Here is a 16,287-nt window from a genome sequence, read left to right as displayed (position 1 = left end):
ACAAGTCTTCCTTATAAACTTTATAAACCTAACTAAGAACAATATTTTGTATATGGAACATTCTCTTCTTCCCACAATGTTCATGCTTTTTTTGTTTATGCATCCATCCATTATATGCTCTCAAACTGTATATAATGTGATTAGGATGGAATAGATTTCTACAAAATACAGCATATACTGTAAAGTTTTAAATTAGAATATTTATCACATGTATGTTTAGTGATCTGGATAAACTCTTATATGGTCAGATCAGTATGTAATCTGATACTGGATGTCAAATGTCTGCGATTGTCTGCGATTATCTTCTGCACCATAAACAGAATAAAACCTTGAAAATCTAAAACTTTAATTGAAGTTGAGAGACATGCAAAAGAGAAATATACTTCAGGAAAGGAAAATCTGTAGTTTTCATATTTATTTATACCAGAAATAAGAATATAGAATCTATTACAGGCCATTTATTATAAATAAACTACAAACTTAAATTTAGTAGAATGACTGTGAGTTAAGTAGAATGTTATTATCACTTGTGCAGGATCTATACTGTATGTGTTTGGATATACAGAAATTCATCAATTTTATTTTATTTCCTGTTAAATTAAGCAACCACACAAAGGTCTAAAATACAATATTCAATATTCAGTCAGGTCTTTGTCCAATGTTATTTGTAGGATATGTCTAAATGCAGACTAAAGAGAGCTCCACACAGTATGACCCTGGTTTTTGTACAGCTGCACCAGTACTCTGAATGACTGTGGCTCTCGTGTGCAGTAATACACAGCTGTGTCCTCCGTCTGAAAGTTTTGTCCCTTTAAAAACACTGTGCTGCTGGAGACGTCTGCAGAGAAACTGATTTTGTTCTTGAGTGAGTCCTTTACATTCGAGCTGCTGCTACACACATATCCAATATGTTCCAAAGTCTTGGATGGTGTTTGTCGAATCCAATTCGGACAGTAGCTGGATATTGAAAACCCAGAGAATTTACAGGAGATGGTAAACACCTCTCCAGGTCGTACCACTATATTATCTGACTGAGTAAATTCAACTGAATCCACACCTGTAAAGAGCAACACAAGATCAAATGCTGTATTTTATAACACAGTCAATACTTTTTCATATCTGTAAGAGATGCAGAATGAAACAGAAAAGTCATTTCAGTGAGTGAGAACTGCACTTACAGGACACAGCTGTCAGAAACAGCAGGAGACAGATGGAGCTCATGGTGATTGGATTTCCACCAGCTACGGCTACTGATCTTGGATCTCCACAGTTCACAGAGCTTTTTATTATGTCTCTGTTCTTCAGACTTGATGTGAAAAAGGGAGGAGACTCAGACTAACATGCAAATTTCTCACATTATGTTTTAATCATAAGCGTCATACTCTTTTATTCACATGCACAGAAGAGGACTTGTTGTCTCTGTTCACTTTATTCAACAGTTTGGAGTTTTCCCTACTCTATACACACCTGATCGAACCAAAGCATATATAGAGTCTCCAGATTCACAGATTTGAAATCAATATTTTCTGCTATAATACTCTTTAGGATGCAGTGTTTTCTATTAATCCTTTTAATACTTATATAATTATAAAAATTAATAGTATAATAATTATTATATAATTATGACACGTATTGCACACATTTACATGAAACTACCACAACTGCATGAAGTGAATAGTTTCTATAAAACACTTATAACTTTGCAGTCCAGTTAACTGCTTTGATTTGCATGTAAGTGTTTAGGCTTTAGGAAGACATGAGGCATTTCCCGAATATGTAAAAACATACACATTCACAAATTATTAGTTACTTACTATTTATTTACTATGTAATTGATCAAGCTGTGTGGATGAAGCAGCCTGGTTTAATGAGACACTGATGAGACACTAATGAGACACTGGAAGTATCACTTGATCTGATAGGGGACTGAAAATGATTCTCCAGGCTTAACCAGCATGACTGCAGACTTTACCAGTTCAATACATTTAATACCTGTGAACAACAATCATGCAATTATTCAGGTGAAATCTATCAACAGGAAAAATGTACACAATGATCTGCATCTCTCCAAAATTCTCCACACACTTACCAGATGTAGCTGTTAACAGCAGGAGTAGAAGTGTAAAGAACATGGTTTGAGCAGAACCTGAACCCAGAACCTCACTTCTCCTGAGAACACCTCTAATCATTTATAAAGGGGTTTGATTTGCATGTAAGTGTTTAGGCTTTCAGAAGACATGAGGCATTGCCTGCAAATGTAAAAACATACACATTCACAAAATATTAGTTACTTACTATTTATTTAATGTAGTTGATCAACCAGTGTGGATGAAGCAGCCTGGTTTAATGAGACACTGATATAATGGAGCTGTAATGTCTTAGCTTCATAACAATGCTGTAGTTAGAGTTTATGACTTTGATGTAAATCCCAGGAGAACATGTTCTCATATTTATGACACACCCTCAGTCCTTTAAGCCTCAAAATGTTGGGTAGATGTTGTGTGAATAAAGAAAGAGCGACCAACACAGGCCTTAAAGCTTAAAGAAAAGTATAATGTTTAAACATTTCTAATGTGTGTGCAGGTTAAATATACAATATACAGTTCAAGACCAAAGGTTGAGTAAACTTTTTCAGTTTGACTGTCAGGAAAAATGGAACATAATTTGCACAACTGTTCAAATGAATTTTTAAACATTTTTGCAGAAACATCAGTGACGGTGCAGTTAACATCAGTGTTAAGAAACCATGCATGAAACTGTTTATAATGAATGTGTAATACAGGTTCAGTTATGTTCCTGTAAAAATCTTGGGTAAGGAGTGAATTCAACAAACAGTCAGTCTGTCTGAAGATTTGTAAAACCTTGCTATAAGTGTGATTTCCTCTCACAGTGAATGTCAGATATTGATAGCTGTGCGTTAAAGTGAAATGAACATGAGCCTAATCAATTCAGTTTGTAATCAGATACCGACTGTCAAATTGTCCATGATGCTCCTGTGCTGCAGACAGGATTGTCATCAATATTATTTATTGTTTTTATTGTATTGATTGTAGTAAGTATGTGTTTTTGCATTAATGTTCAAGCGGAAGTATCATTGTGGTGTGTAGCAGTGTTTTCTGTCCTCATGCTGGTCATCTGCAGATACACCTGCTCTTTATTGTTGTCTCTAATATTACAAGAGGAGATGCAGATTTGCATAAACATTCCAGAGAGGCTGTGTTGAGTGCAGCTCTGCAGCTGTTAATCACACTCACACACTGTTTTGTCTCAATATCAATTTAATGTGGAAAATAATTCAGTTTTTTCTTATTATTACTGTATTAACCATGGATGTTTTGTGATGTAATTAACAGTTCCTGTGATGGTCAGAATGAAAACTGATCTATTTCTAGTTCACTCAAATAAATCAGAATCTAGGTTAAATACATGAAAATGATAATAATTGAATATCCACTTATCTTACAAGAGATCCAGGTCTCTTTACCACCGCAGGAGACTGTTGATTTGATTATAAAAATGCTTATTATTTACAGCAATGTTCAGGGGCAATTCTAGGATTTCCATTTTAGGGGGGCTCAGCCCCCAATGATAGTATAATAGTAAAAAATAAATAAAAAAGTAAAATAAAATAAAGGTTTGACTAACAGAGTAGAATGGTAAACTAATTGCAGTATTCCACTGTATTGCATAGATGTGTCTTTGAGTATTAAGTATCAACTTTGAGTATTGAACAAGCCAAATATGAGTCTTCCTGATCTCTCTCTCTCTCTCTCTCTCTCTCTCTCTCTCTCTCTCACACACACACACACACTTGTCCTCTGATCCTCACTCTGTGATGCCGCAGTCTGCGGATTGAAGAACGTGCTGAAAGACGGGGAGGAGCCCAAGACTGCCGGAGTTTCCATATGAAATTTGAAGGGGACTGAGAAGATCACCAATTTGTCTATAGTTTATGGAGAATTGCAGAATTTTTAGGGGAGCTGAGTGGAAATGTTAAAGCAATATAAATATTTTTAAAAAATGTATTAATTTAAAACTCTTTGATCTCATCTGTGTGATTTCTTTTTCTTCTACTTATTATTATTATTATTATTATTATTATTATTTGTGAGAATTGGATAGATCAGTATTGTGGACATTCTATTGTAATGAACACTGGATGAGGAGTTTTTGTACAGGGATGTTGTTTATCTGTCTCACTGTGGATCACGAGCGCAGTAATACACAGCTGTGTCTTCAGTCTGCATGTTCTGTCCTGTTAATGTCACTGTGTTGCTGGACGTGTCTCTGGAAACCTGAAACCTGCTTTTCAGTTTCTCACTGTAGTAAGTGTTACCACTATAACCCATAAGTGAGACCCACTCCAGAGCTTTTCCTGCAGGTTGTCGGATCCAAGCTGTAGCATAGCTTGTAACTGAATATGAAACCTTGCAGTGGATGGAGAGACTCTGGCCTGGCTGGACTGTCATGGAAGCAGGCTGAGTCAGTTCCTCACCATGTACATCTGTGGAGGAAAACACATGGTGATATCTCACACAATATATGCTGCAGCTTTATTCTTCATCTAGTAAATGAATGAATTTGATAAAGCACTCACAAGAAGCAGCTGCCAGCAGGAGCAGTAGAGATGTAGAGAACATGGTGTGTGTTGTTTGTACTGGAGTCTTCTCTGTTCTCCAAAGTTTAACAGACACCATCACATCATATAAATAGAGTGAGATCCAGCTCTGACGCTTGGATTTGTTTATCTGCTGATGATGGGAGGAGAATGTATCTGAAATGTATTTAAATCATGAGGAGGAGATTCATCTGATGGAGGATATGTGAGATTATAATGGAATAGAAGCTTCATCAAATACTTTAATTTCCTCTCAAAGTCTCAGTGAAATAGGCAACAAGGAATAAATATTAAATATATCATAAGAATTATTATGTACTGTATGCTTGAGGATCCTGGGATTATGAAAATTGACATGTGTAAGCTATAAATTAATTAAAAGTTTATGAAGTGTTTATTTGTATAAAATTAGACAATCGATTGTCTCGCTTGTTTGACTTCATATGAATTTTCCACAGAAATCAGTGTTTCTATAACTAAGAACCTTATTTACTGATCAATACAAAACAAGTCAGTAAGAGACTTTATGTAATTGAGTTTAATCTGAGTGTCATATGCTGGAGTCATAACAGAATGTGAAAAGAGAGATTGCCCAAATGTACAGATGGAAACACATTGAGATGGTTGAGTTTGTACAGACTGCCCTCTAGAGGCACAAAAGACCTGTTTGCAAAATAAGAACAAGAAATTTTTATTTTTATTCATTAATAGTTATGTTTAATGTGGAAACTTGTGTTATAACAGCATTATGAAACACATCTTGTCATGTTACTGAGAAACCTCACAACCAAAGGATGATGTAGTCACATAAATGATAGTGTTTTCATTTGTCCAACCTGTGTTTAACAACCCAGATCATAAATTATGCAAACAGATATTTGTGTGATAATGAGTGATACTGAATACAGAATGCAGTTTGTGGATTCACCTTTTTTCTACTTAATTTGTTGAGCTCTGCTGCCTCCTTCAGATATTTCCCAATACACTCATTAAACACTGATTTCAAATATTGGTTATGATGGGATTAATAATGGTTCAAAATGAACACTTTTTAAATAATGTTTTCTGTTTTTATTTAAAAATGACTTTGTGTGAGTGTGTTTTAAAATGCTGCAAATTATTCCAATAGACTTAGATGAAAGTTTGAATGAGATGTCCAGACAGTATTCATAAACTTTGCTTTTCTTTCTTTCTGGCTTGCAAATTTCTCAATGACCTTCTGGTTAAAAGTCAGTCATCTCAATCACTAGTCTCTTTTCCATTGACAGTGTGTAAGCTCGACCGTGAACATCTGACTGCTGCTGAATTTACAAATTGAGTCGATGTGGTCCAACCTGCGTGATTCTTTTCTTTTCTTCATCCGAGAGTCTTGTGTAAAGATATAACCGAATTTTTTTCTCGCCTGCTTCCACGTTACTCAGTACCTGCCTCGTTAGTACTGTCAATATCTGTTGAGCGGTAATGAGACTCGTTGAGAATGGTCCAATCACATGAGGCCAAATATATAAAAACAATATTGATTCGCTAACAACAAAAGTGGGCGGGGACAATATGAAACATGACAATCAGAGCTCAGCCTTTTCAAAAGTTTGAAACCTACTTACACACTCGTGTGTCCGGTGCCGTGCGCGTGCGCACACACACACACACACACACACACACGAACGAAATACAGTTTGATTTTTTTATTTTAAATTATTAATAATATGACTAACAGTGGAATAGTACGACTAACTGATTTTATTTCGTTATTAAAATATATAATTATTGTTATTGTGTTAAAGCAGCATTCTTCTCTGGCTAACTTTAAGGGGGCGGTGCCCCGGCGCCCCCTATTGACCAGCCGCCTCTGGTTTTTAAGTCCAAACTCATATGACGGTGCAGTGAAAAATATCACTGAAACAGCGTTTCTTTACCGTTTAAAGTTAAAAACGTTGGATGTAAATACTAAAACGACTTGAAGCCAAACATTTTTGATACTTAGTCACTGGTTAGACATGGATTAGCTCATGAAAGGTATATATTTGAAAGGTGGATATTTTAGATAGTTTCCTTTAAGCAAATCAAGTCTTTAATTGTTAGTTATATATATATATATATATATATATATATATATATATATATATATATATATATATATATATATATATATTTATTTATATATATTTATTTATTCTTAAAAAAAAACTTTAACAGACATTTCTTTGTCATTGTCTGCTCCCATGTACATGTTTGGTCTGTAAAGGTTCATGTATCATTTAAAATATCGGGGCATGAACTTGAAAAATGATCTAAGCTTTTAAATGCATGGATTTTTAACTATATTTTTGTAATAATTTTAATTAATATAAGGTTGTGATTTAACAATATTAGATTAACTGATTATTTTCTATTTTGCAGAATGATCTAAAGACTTAATGCAGTGTAAAAACTGCAAATTCAGCACTTCAAGCGAAGATGTTCTTCTGAAGCACTATCAGCTGCATCTTTCCAACTGGCCTTGCCTTTATACAGAGTGTGTTTGTGCCTTTAATACTGCAGGTTCTTTAAGATCCCACTTAGAGTTTCTAAATCACACCACAACACTGACACCGAGAGAATGTGAATTCCGAAAGATTTGTACTGAGAAAAGGTTTTTCATTCACCTTAAAAATCATCTGTCATGCAGAGAAACTAACTTTTCCCTTAGAAGAAAAGAAATGGTCCAAGAGCAGCCAATAGTTGTAGAGGTTCAGGAGAGGTAGCCTGCACTCTTCTTCCAAGAACAGGTAATGAGATAAGATCACAGTATGTAATATATACTCAGTATTAATTACAGAAAATTTAATTACTGTTAATATGATTGAATTGTTTGTTATAAACAGATCTGTGAGGACCAAATTTCAATTGGAGGTTTTTAGAACTCCTGCAACTGGAGCATCATGAGCAGTTTGGCACACAGCTAATTGTGTGTTAATTGCTAATTGTGTGCTAATTGTAAACACACTGAGGAAGAGATATAAAGAAAAAACAAGTGAATTACAGCAAATTGAGACAGAGTTGGAGACAAAGGGCAAAGAACTGAGATCAATGCAGTAAAAACCAAATGTTCAGGTTAATGACGTTCAGTGTACATGCCTCATGTTACTGCTGTGCAGTGTTTGTTTAAAATCTTTATAGGCTCAGGCAGTCAATGATTAGTCAGTATAAAGGCAATGTTTTGCAATTTATTTTTGTTTTACTCTTTCTGTATATCAATAAACTGTGTGTTAAGGTAATTGGCTTTATTGTGTGATGTTTTATTTTATTTCTACTTTATTCGTCTTTCATACTGCATGGTATTAAAAAGGTCTTAAAATGTCTTAAATCTAACTCTTAGAAACCTGCAGATACCCTGATTGTGTACTCGTTGCATGATAAAAAAAAAGGTTGTTTATTTGTTGCTTCCAACTGAAATAAGTAATAAGTTCATGTTTGTCATTTGTAAGTAGACTTAAAATAATTTTTAAAAGGATAATATGCCAACTAGTAATACCTTATTTTTTTGAAAAAATTTCATCCAGTAAACAGCGAAATAAATAAATTGACTCAAGAACAGTAATTGTTGTTTCAGTCGCTGCGACAAAAATGTCTTTATTAGCAAAATAAGACAATCAACATTGCATGAGAAAAGAAATTTAGGTTGGCTAAACAAAGTATTGTTACTCAGTAGAACTATAAAATAGTTGTTAAGACAACTCAAAGGTCTTACTGCAGCAAGTTGCCTTGTTTTTTAATTTTTTCTCAACATTTTATTTTTTACAGTGAGTAAACTTTTGTATTAGTTATTGGTTAAATAAGCATTTAAGCATTAGGCTTTGTAATGTGGGGATTAGTTACTAGGTAAAATGTAGTTTTTATTTAATTAAAGAAGTGAATAGTGATGAGGTTTTTGTGCAGCACTGCAGCTTGTCGTGTCTCTGTGTGTAACGAGTGCAGTAATACACAGCTGTGTCTTCAGTCTGCATGTTCTGTCCCCATAAGGTCACAGTGTCTCGAGAGATGACAAACTTGTCTTTAAATGAATGATTCTGATAAATATCCCCATCACAATAAATGACACTGAACCATTCTAAAACACAGAAAAAGAGAAGGTTGACACAACGACCTGAAAGGATCTTTAACTGGTGCATCCAGAGAGAAGTAGCTGAGAAGGTTCTAGGTCATGTGTTTTGAATTCTAAAGAAAAGAACGTTTTAGTTCAGTAGAAGTGAGAAAAAAATTCTACATTAAGCCACACCCATTTTAGGGTTATATCCAGATACATCTATGGATAATTAGAGCAGGAAATAGATGCAGACTGTTTTCATCAGTGTATGAATTACAAACAAACTTCAGTTAGTTCAGTTTTAATGTGTGTCTGGTTTTAGTACAGCTGCTTCCTCAGCTCCAGTCACTGTGGCTCTTCGGGCGCAGTAATAAACTGCAGTGTCCTCTGTCCTCAGACTCTTGGCCTCTAAGTACTGTGTGCTTGTTGAGACGTCTTCTGTTAAGGTGAGCTGGTTCTTCACAGACTCTGCATATATTGCTTGATTATTACCAGCATTCATCCGGCCAAGCCATTCCAGAGCTTCCCCTGGTTTCTGTCATATCCAGTGCATGTAGTACTCAGTCATATCAAAGCCATGTATCTTACAAGAGATCTTCACAGTTTCTCCAGGTCTCTTTACCACAGCAGGAGACTGGTCCAGTCTGATCTCATCACTGCTGACACCTAGCAGATAAAACATAACAATCAAAGATCATCATCAACACAGGAAAGATATTCTGAGGGAAGAAATATACAGTAAAGAAGTCTCAGGTACCTCTGGTTAACATTATAACAAAGATGTAGTATTGAGTGACCCTCAGCTCCATCATCAAGCTCTTTGATTCAGTCGTGTGACACAAACGTCTGGTGAGCAAGAGGCTGATTTTTTATATAGCAGGATGAATTTGCATAAACATCCTTCAGCTGTTAGATTTCATAGTTTCATAAATCCTTCTTGAAAACAAATGTGCTGCTGCCCCCTACAGATGACTTTTATATTTAGGAGTTTGTAGTAATGATGCTGCAGAAAACATGTACATTCCGTTTAATCTCTCGTCAGATTCTGTGCTGCTAAACAGACTCTGTGTTTCTAAATTCAGGAATTAACCATTTACATGTAGTGTTCCTGCAGCTGGCATCACAAATAAGTAAGTAAGAGTAAAAGCATGAATAGTACAGTATATAGTCACAACTAGTCATCAGAATCATTGTCCTAGAGCTGATTTGCCTCGAGTCAAATAAGTAAAGACATCATAATGTAAATGTGATACATAACATGGGCATTATTAATATTAATAACTGCTAAAAAAGATTGGAATAAAGAGGAAGATCTGAGTGCTGAGTGTGAATGGATGATGTTCTTTATAATAAATGTCTCTGGGGTGCAGCTTCCTGCTGAGGGAATATTTACAGCTCATGAGGACGTGCTTGTGTAAGTTTTTGTACAGCTCTGGAGTCTGTTGTGTCAGTGTGAGTCTCGTGCACAGTAATAAACTGCCGTGTCTTCAGCTTTCAGACTCTTCACTTCTAGGTACAGCATGTTTTTACTGGTGTCTTTAGTGATGGAGAACTGGCCCTGCAGTGACTGAGCGAATGTAGTGCCAGTGCCAGTGCCACTGTCAATGTACCCGATCCATTCCAGTCCTTGTCCTGGTTTCTGTCAGATCCAGTGCAGCCAGCTAAGGGAGAGTCCAGACATGGTGCAGGACAGAGTGACCGATTCTCCTGGTTTCTTCACCACAGAAGCAGATGAGGTCAGGGACTGTCCATAAGAATCTGAAAAGAAGGGAGTTATGAATTAAATGTTATATTGCTGAGAGAAACAGTACTGAGAAATATTTAAATTTCCTAGTGAGGATCATGTGAAACGTACATGATATTAGCGCAAATAAAATACAGTATCCTAAAATCATTCTCACAGTTCGCATACACACAATTTTAAAATGTATAAGTGTTATCAAAGAGCACACTGATGACCAGACCATCCACGAACATGCTGTTTATACCTGAATCTATTTGAATAGGGCGTGTCCATGACCACTATAGAGGCAATAAATCCTGAGACTCAAGATAAAGATGCACTAATCAGTGTAATTACTGAGGGAAATGTGTCAAGTGGTGTGTGACTCTTTTAATTTTATAAAAATGTATTTGTATATTTTTATTTATTAGGTTTTGGAGTGGATGAAAACTGACATGACGTGTTGCTTAGTTTAGTTAATCTTGCCAATGTAATAATTCATGAGACACCAAATATTATTTCCATACATCTTTATATTAAGCACAAAATAAAATAAAATAAAGAAAAAATGTTAGGTGTGTATAATATATTGCAGTGTTGACTTCTAGAGGTATAGAAACATTAATTATATAAAATTAATAATAATATTAAAGAGAATAATGTATTACTTATTAATTTGATCATCCTTGCATTTTTATTGATGATGATGTTTTTGTACACCTCTAGCACTGAGCTGTACAGCTGTGTCTGTCTTTGCACAGTAGTAAACAGCCGTGTCCTCTGACACCAGGCTGCTGATATGTAAGTAAAGCACATTGTTGCTTGTGTCTCTGGAGATGCTGAAACGAGTTTTAAAGGAAGCTCCATAGTCTATGCTTCCACCACCCCATATGATCCCGATCCACTCGAAGGCTTTTCCTGGAGCTTGCTTGATCCAGACTGTTCCATAGTCAGTGAGGGCATAGCCAGAAATCTGACAGGACAACTTCACGGAGGCTCCGGGAGATTTAACCTCATCAGGAGACGAGGTCAGACTGATGCAACACACATCTGAAAAGAGGAGAGTGGACTCAACACAGACTGAAATATTTATCATATCTATATTTATATTTAATATCTATATTTATCTGAGTACGATGTGAGAGACATGTTTACTCACAAGGAACAAAGGATATCAAAAGAAGAAGAAAAGACCAGCTCATGATTCCTCTGCTGTACGCAACTAAACACAGAGGCTGCCATGTACATGCAGTGTATTTATATCTGCCTGGGAACTGGGAAATTTGCATGCAGAATGGGTTATGTATTTTTTCCTAGTTATTATGGCAGTCTTCATAATTTCTTTAAAGATTTTTCAGCAAATTGTGTAAACAAAAGAACAAGTAAATGATTTAACAAATGTAACCAGAATATATTTTGAGCCCACTTGCAAAGGAAAGAAAATTTTATCACCATTTAATTATCATTTTGCTTTCATTTCAATAATCCTAATTTGTGAAAAATAATCAGATGTTTGTCTGATAATGAATGATAGTGAATGAGTCTCATACAGAATACAGTTTGTGGATTCACTTTTTTCACTTTATTTGTTAAACTCTGCTGCCTCCTTCAGTTGTTTCAATTATTGCACCTCACACTGTGAGAACAGACTGTGTGTTAAACACAACACACTGCTGGAAACATGCTGTATTATTCCTGAATCCACTCAGTAAACACTGATTCAACTGTTGGTTAAAAATCCTGTAAATGAAGGGATTAATAATAGTTCAGAATAAACTGATAATAAAGTTTTATAAACTCTTTGAAAAAAGTTTGATAATAAACTCTTTCATTAATATTTTATTTTTTATTTAAAAATAACTTTGTGTGACTGTGTTTTAAAACACTGCAAACTATTACAACTTTATTACAATAGAAGAAAGTGAATGTGTGACTGAGATGATTTATTAGTTGCATTGAGAGGATGTGTGTAACATGTCTCATAAGGTTTTTGTAAGAGGAATCCACTATTCTGTCTCACTGTGTGTGACGAGCGCAGTAATACACAGCTGTGTCTTCAGTCTGCATGTTCTGTCCTCCAATTGTTATTGTGTTAGTAGAAGTGTCTCTGGAGATGCTGAACTTATTTTTCAGTATGTCACTGTAATCTGTACCCCCACCAGTATAGATGATTCCAATCCACTCCAGAGCTTTTCCTGCAGGTTGTCGGATCCAAGCTGTAGCATAGCTCGTAACTGAATATGAAACCTTGCAGTGGATGGAGAGACTCTGGCCTGGCTGGACTGTCATGGAAGCAGGCTGAGTCAGTTCCTCACCATGTACATCTGTGGAGGAAAACACATGGTGATATCTCACACAATATCTGCTGCACCTTTATTCTTCATCTCGTAAATGAATGAATTTGATAAAGCACTCACAAGAAGCAGCTGCCAGCAGGAGCAGTAGAGATGTAGAGAACATGGTGTGTGTTGTTTGTACTGGAGTCTTCTCTGTTCTCCAAAGTTTAACAGACACCATCACATCATATAAATAGAGTGAGATCCAGCTCTGATGCTTGGATTTGCTTATCTGCTGATGATGGGAGGAGAATGTATCTGAATGTATTTAAATCATGAGGAGGAGATTCATCTGATGGAGGATAAGTGGATCATATGTAGAAACAGACATCACGGATTTGACAACTTTGACAACTATTTTCTATGATTGATGATACTGGGATTATGGTAATAGAAAAAAATCTACCTCTCTGAAGTCATGAAAAAATGCCCTCACACTTCTCACATTTTTAATTTAAACAATATTTGAGAAAGTGTGAGAGCATTACACATGATCACACATTCTAATTTGTCAAGGTGATTAATTGTGTGAAGTAGAAAGAAAAAATGACATTGTGTAGTTCTGCATACTTTGGCTGAACTGTGTCAGGGAGTTACTGCTACAAACATGAAGACAATTATTTTCCAATATTCAATACCATTAATTATTATAATCACAATTTCTCTTATAAAGCAGCAGTCTGTGAACGGTTACGATTTATTTATTAATTAAAGAAGAATACAGTGAACATTTTGTTTGTTTATAGTTAACAGTTAATGTTGTGGAACTTCTGTGAAATGTATGTATTTAATAATCACTGATTAGAAGTTGACAATTTTTCTGTGAATGTTATTATTTCCCTTTTTGGTCCTCTTTGGGAATTAGACTATAAGAGTCTCAGTTTTCATTGTCTGACAGAACACTTTAAAAAACACCTACAACCTACTTATGACCACTTTAAAAAAACCTACAATGTAACAGTATATTTGTTAAGCTCTAGCGCCACCTGCAGATCTTGTGAAAATGTAAAATCTAATATCTATCAACAACTCAACAGTGAAACTATTCTCTGTACTTCTTCTTCTTTCTTATTCAAAAGTTTAAAATGATCTTCTTCAAGAAATTGAATCAGGAATCAAACAGGTGACTAAATTGCCCCTAGGTGTGATAGATAGATAGATAGATAGATAGATAGATAGATAGATAGATAGATAGATAGATAGATAGATAGATAGATAGATAGATAGATAGATAGATAGATAGATAGATAGATAGATAGATAGATATTCAGCAGAAATAGAGACAGTAACATAAAGACAGGTTGTAGACTGCACACTGTATATCTTACATATAGTCAGTATACACAGGGTAATGTGATAACTGACCAGAAGTTACTAGTGCAATGCTAAGAACAAAAACTACAGCTATATAAGAAACATATAAATAAAGCATATAAATCACAGTTTAAAAGGGCATGTGTAACATGTCCAGGCTGTACACTCAGTGTTCCTGAAATGGACTCTGGATCCAGCGCTCTGACCCGAATAACACACTTCCTAAAAGATGAACGAGTGACTGAATACATTATCATGATTATTGTCTCATGATATTAAGCAATTATATTTAAGCAATGGATTAAGTGGATTAAGCAATATTTTTATTTACAGTATATATATATATATCCTTACACCTCTAATTCCAGTAGTTTTGGTTCTCTATTGATGAGAGCACAGACATTTGTTCTCTTGTGGACTCCTGAACACATAAAGCCTGCAGATGGAGAAATTTAGCTGCAATTTATTTAGTCATTTAGAGAACCAGAAAATGAACATTGTTGAAGCCAAACTTACAGTATAAAAGTACAGATATAATGGGTGATCAGAAATGGTATCACTTGGTCTTTAGAGAGTCTGAATGCTGCAGAACAAAAAGACATCCTTTGCACATCCTTTTAACCAACAGACTCAGGTCTGTATTTTGGACATCCACAGGCTGGTTTTGGAGGAGCTGAGGATGAAAACGCTGTCACATTTTTACAGTTCATCAGTTCAGCTTAGTGGCTGTGTTTAATAACTGGTGTACATGCAAGCAAGAGTTGAGAGTTCTTGTAACTTAGTCATTTGCGTCACTTTAATAATGGATATTAATTATTAATAAGCACAAAGTATTTTATTTAATAAATGAATGAATGAATAACCTCAGAATGTTTTGTTGAATACTTTTTCATTCCACATGGGAATGCTTAATATAAAAGATCCAATTTGCTCAGATTTTTTAAGGCACCTTCTGCAGGCACTGTTTTTCTAAACACAAATGATTTTTCTGTACCTTAACTAGAAAGCATACTAATTTTTTCCCCCCAAAGGCCCCTACATTACATTTTTTCACTTTTATTAAAGAGAACATACAGCATTGTCACCAGGGAAATTTTACTAAACTAAACTGTGTTCTTGTAATTACGTCTCATTTAATTCATTCTATTGATTGTAATGTTACAGATGACGATACTAATCAATTCAATTCAAGAGCTTTATTGTCATATGTACTGGTACAATGAAATTCTTACTTTGTGGTGATAAAGTGTCCGTGTAAAGTCTAGTGTTTAAATTGTCCATGATTATCCGTTATGAGTGCATGATGGTTCAGCAGGTAAAGTGCAGAGTGCCACTGAACAGACTGAACTGACCCTGATGATACAGGTGGAAGTGGCAGTGGGTTTGGACTATTTATCAATCTAATGGTCTGGTGATATAAACTGTTCTGGAGTCTGGATGTTCTGGCCGCAGTGCTCCGGTACCGCTTGCTAGACTTCATTAAGGTGAGGAAATTGTGGATGGGATGGGTGGTGTCCTTGATGATGTTTCAAGCCCATTTCCTTTTATTGTAGATGTCATGCAGTGAGGGGAGATCTGTCCCTGGGATTTTCCGGATCAGCTTGATCACCCTCTGTAATGCCTTTCTGTCGTGTCAGATTCGTAGCATCTGAAATGGATTTAGTAAGGAATATAATTCTGTAAATCAGAGACTCATGTAAATAACGCAGTATCATGAATCTAAGCAGTGTTTCTGCCACTACTGTTTACTAGTTAGCCCTGGACTGGAGTGAATTCTTCTAAACTACTGGATCAGACATGATACAATACGAAGGGTTGAACTGGTAATGATTCAGATATCGATTATGGATGATAGGGAATACAATCTAAATGTGAACTCTAATTTGAAGGTAAATTGTTTAGGATTATTTTAGTAGGACTGAGTAAATGGACACATCATTTGATCTATCAGGTGGTTGTTATTTGGACCCTATGTCTTCTCTGCAGAATCTCAGAAGTAGAAGTTTACTTACAATGGTGATGAATCTATCGTCTGGAGTTTTCCCCACATATTTGAGTGCAACCTGTTCAGATATAAAACACATGAACATTCTTATTGTAAAACATGAACAGAGCATATACAATTCATAATTTGTACACAGTTATGATCAGAAATAAAATGAAACTATTTCATTGGGGAATAAGGCTTCAGACTTGCTTAGCCTCATACTCCTATTCTGGGAAAAATTAG

At 35.3% G+C, this 16,287-nt stretch overlaps 5 gene segments (V, D, J or C); all 5 read right to left on the bottom strand.

The window, feature by feature from the left end:
• Positions 1–689: 689 nt before the first annotated feature.
• On the bottom strand, positions 690–1,254 carry LOC131364210 (Ig heavy chain V region 914-like). The segment is given in 2 exon segments: positions 690–1,057; positions 1,179–1,254. Coding segments are annotated over 2 exon segments (411 nt in total).
• Positions 1,255–2,220: 966 nt separating this feature from the next.
• LOC131364200 (immunoglobulin heavy variable 3-23-like) lies at positions 2,221–4,709 on the bottom strand. The segment is given in 4 exon segments: positions 2,221–2,249; positions 3,812–3,922; positions 4,211–4,504; positions 4,598–4,709. Coding segments are annotated over 4 exon segments (534 nt in total).
• A 4,276-nt stretch (positions 4,710–8,985) lies between these two features.
• LOC131364189 (immunoglobulin heavy variable 1-69-2-like) lies at positions 8,986–9,493 on the bottom strand. The segment is given in 2 exon segments: positions 8,986–9,350; positions 9,442–9,493. Coding segments are annotated over 2 exon segments (417 nt in total).
• Positions 9,494–10,326: 833 nt separating this feature from the next.
• On the bottom strand, positions 10,327–11,609 carry LOC131364181 (Ig heavy chain V region 914-like). The segment is given in 3 exon segments: positions 10,327–10,442; positions 11,128–11,457; positions 11,567–11,609. Coding segments are annotated over 3 exon segments (489 nt in total).
• A 111-nt stretch (positions 11,610–11,720) lies between these two features.
• Positions 11,721–12,936, bottom strand: LOC131364174 (Ig heavy chain V region 5A-like). The segment is given in 3 exon segments: positions 11,721–11,748; positions 12,440–12,731; positions 12,825–12,936. Coding segments are annotated over 3 exon segments (420 nt in total).
• Positions 12,937–16,287: the final 3,351 nt, after the last annotated feature.

This window comes from Hemibagrus wyckioides, linkage group LG02, assembly GCF_019097595.1.
Source record: "Hemibagrus wyckioides isolate EC202008001 linkage group LG02, SWU_Hwy_1.0, whole genome shotgun sequence".
Lineage (NCBI taxonomy): Eukaryota > Metazoa > Chordata > Actinopteri > Siluriformes > Bagridae > Hemibagrus > Hemibagrus wyckioides.
Note: the sequence above shows the minus strand (reverse complement) of the source record. Positions and strands in the feature narration are given on the sequence as shown.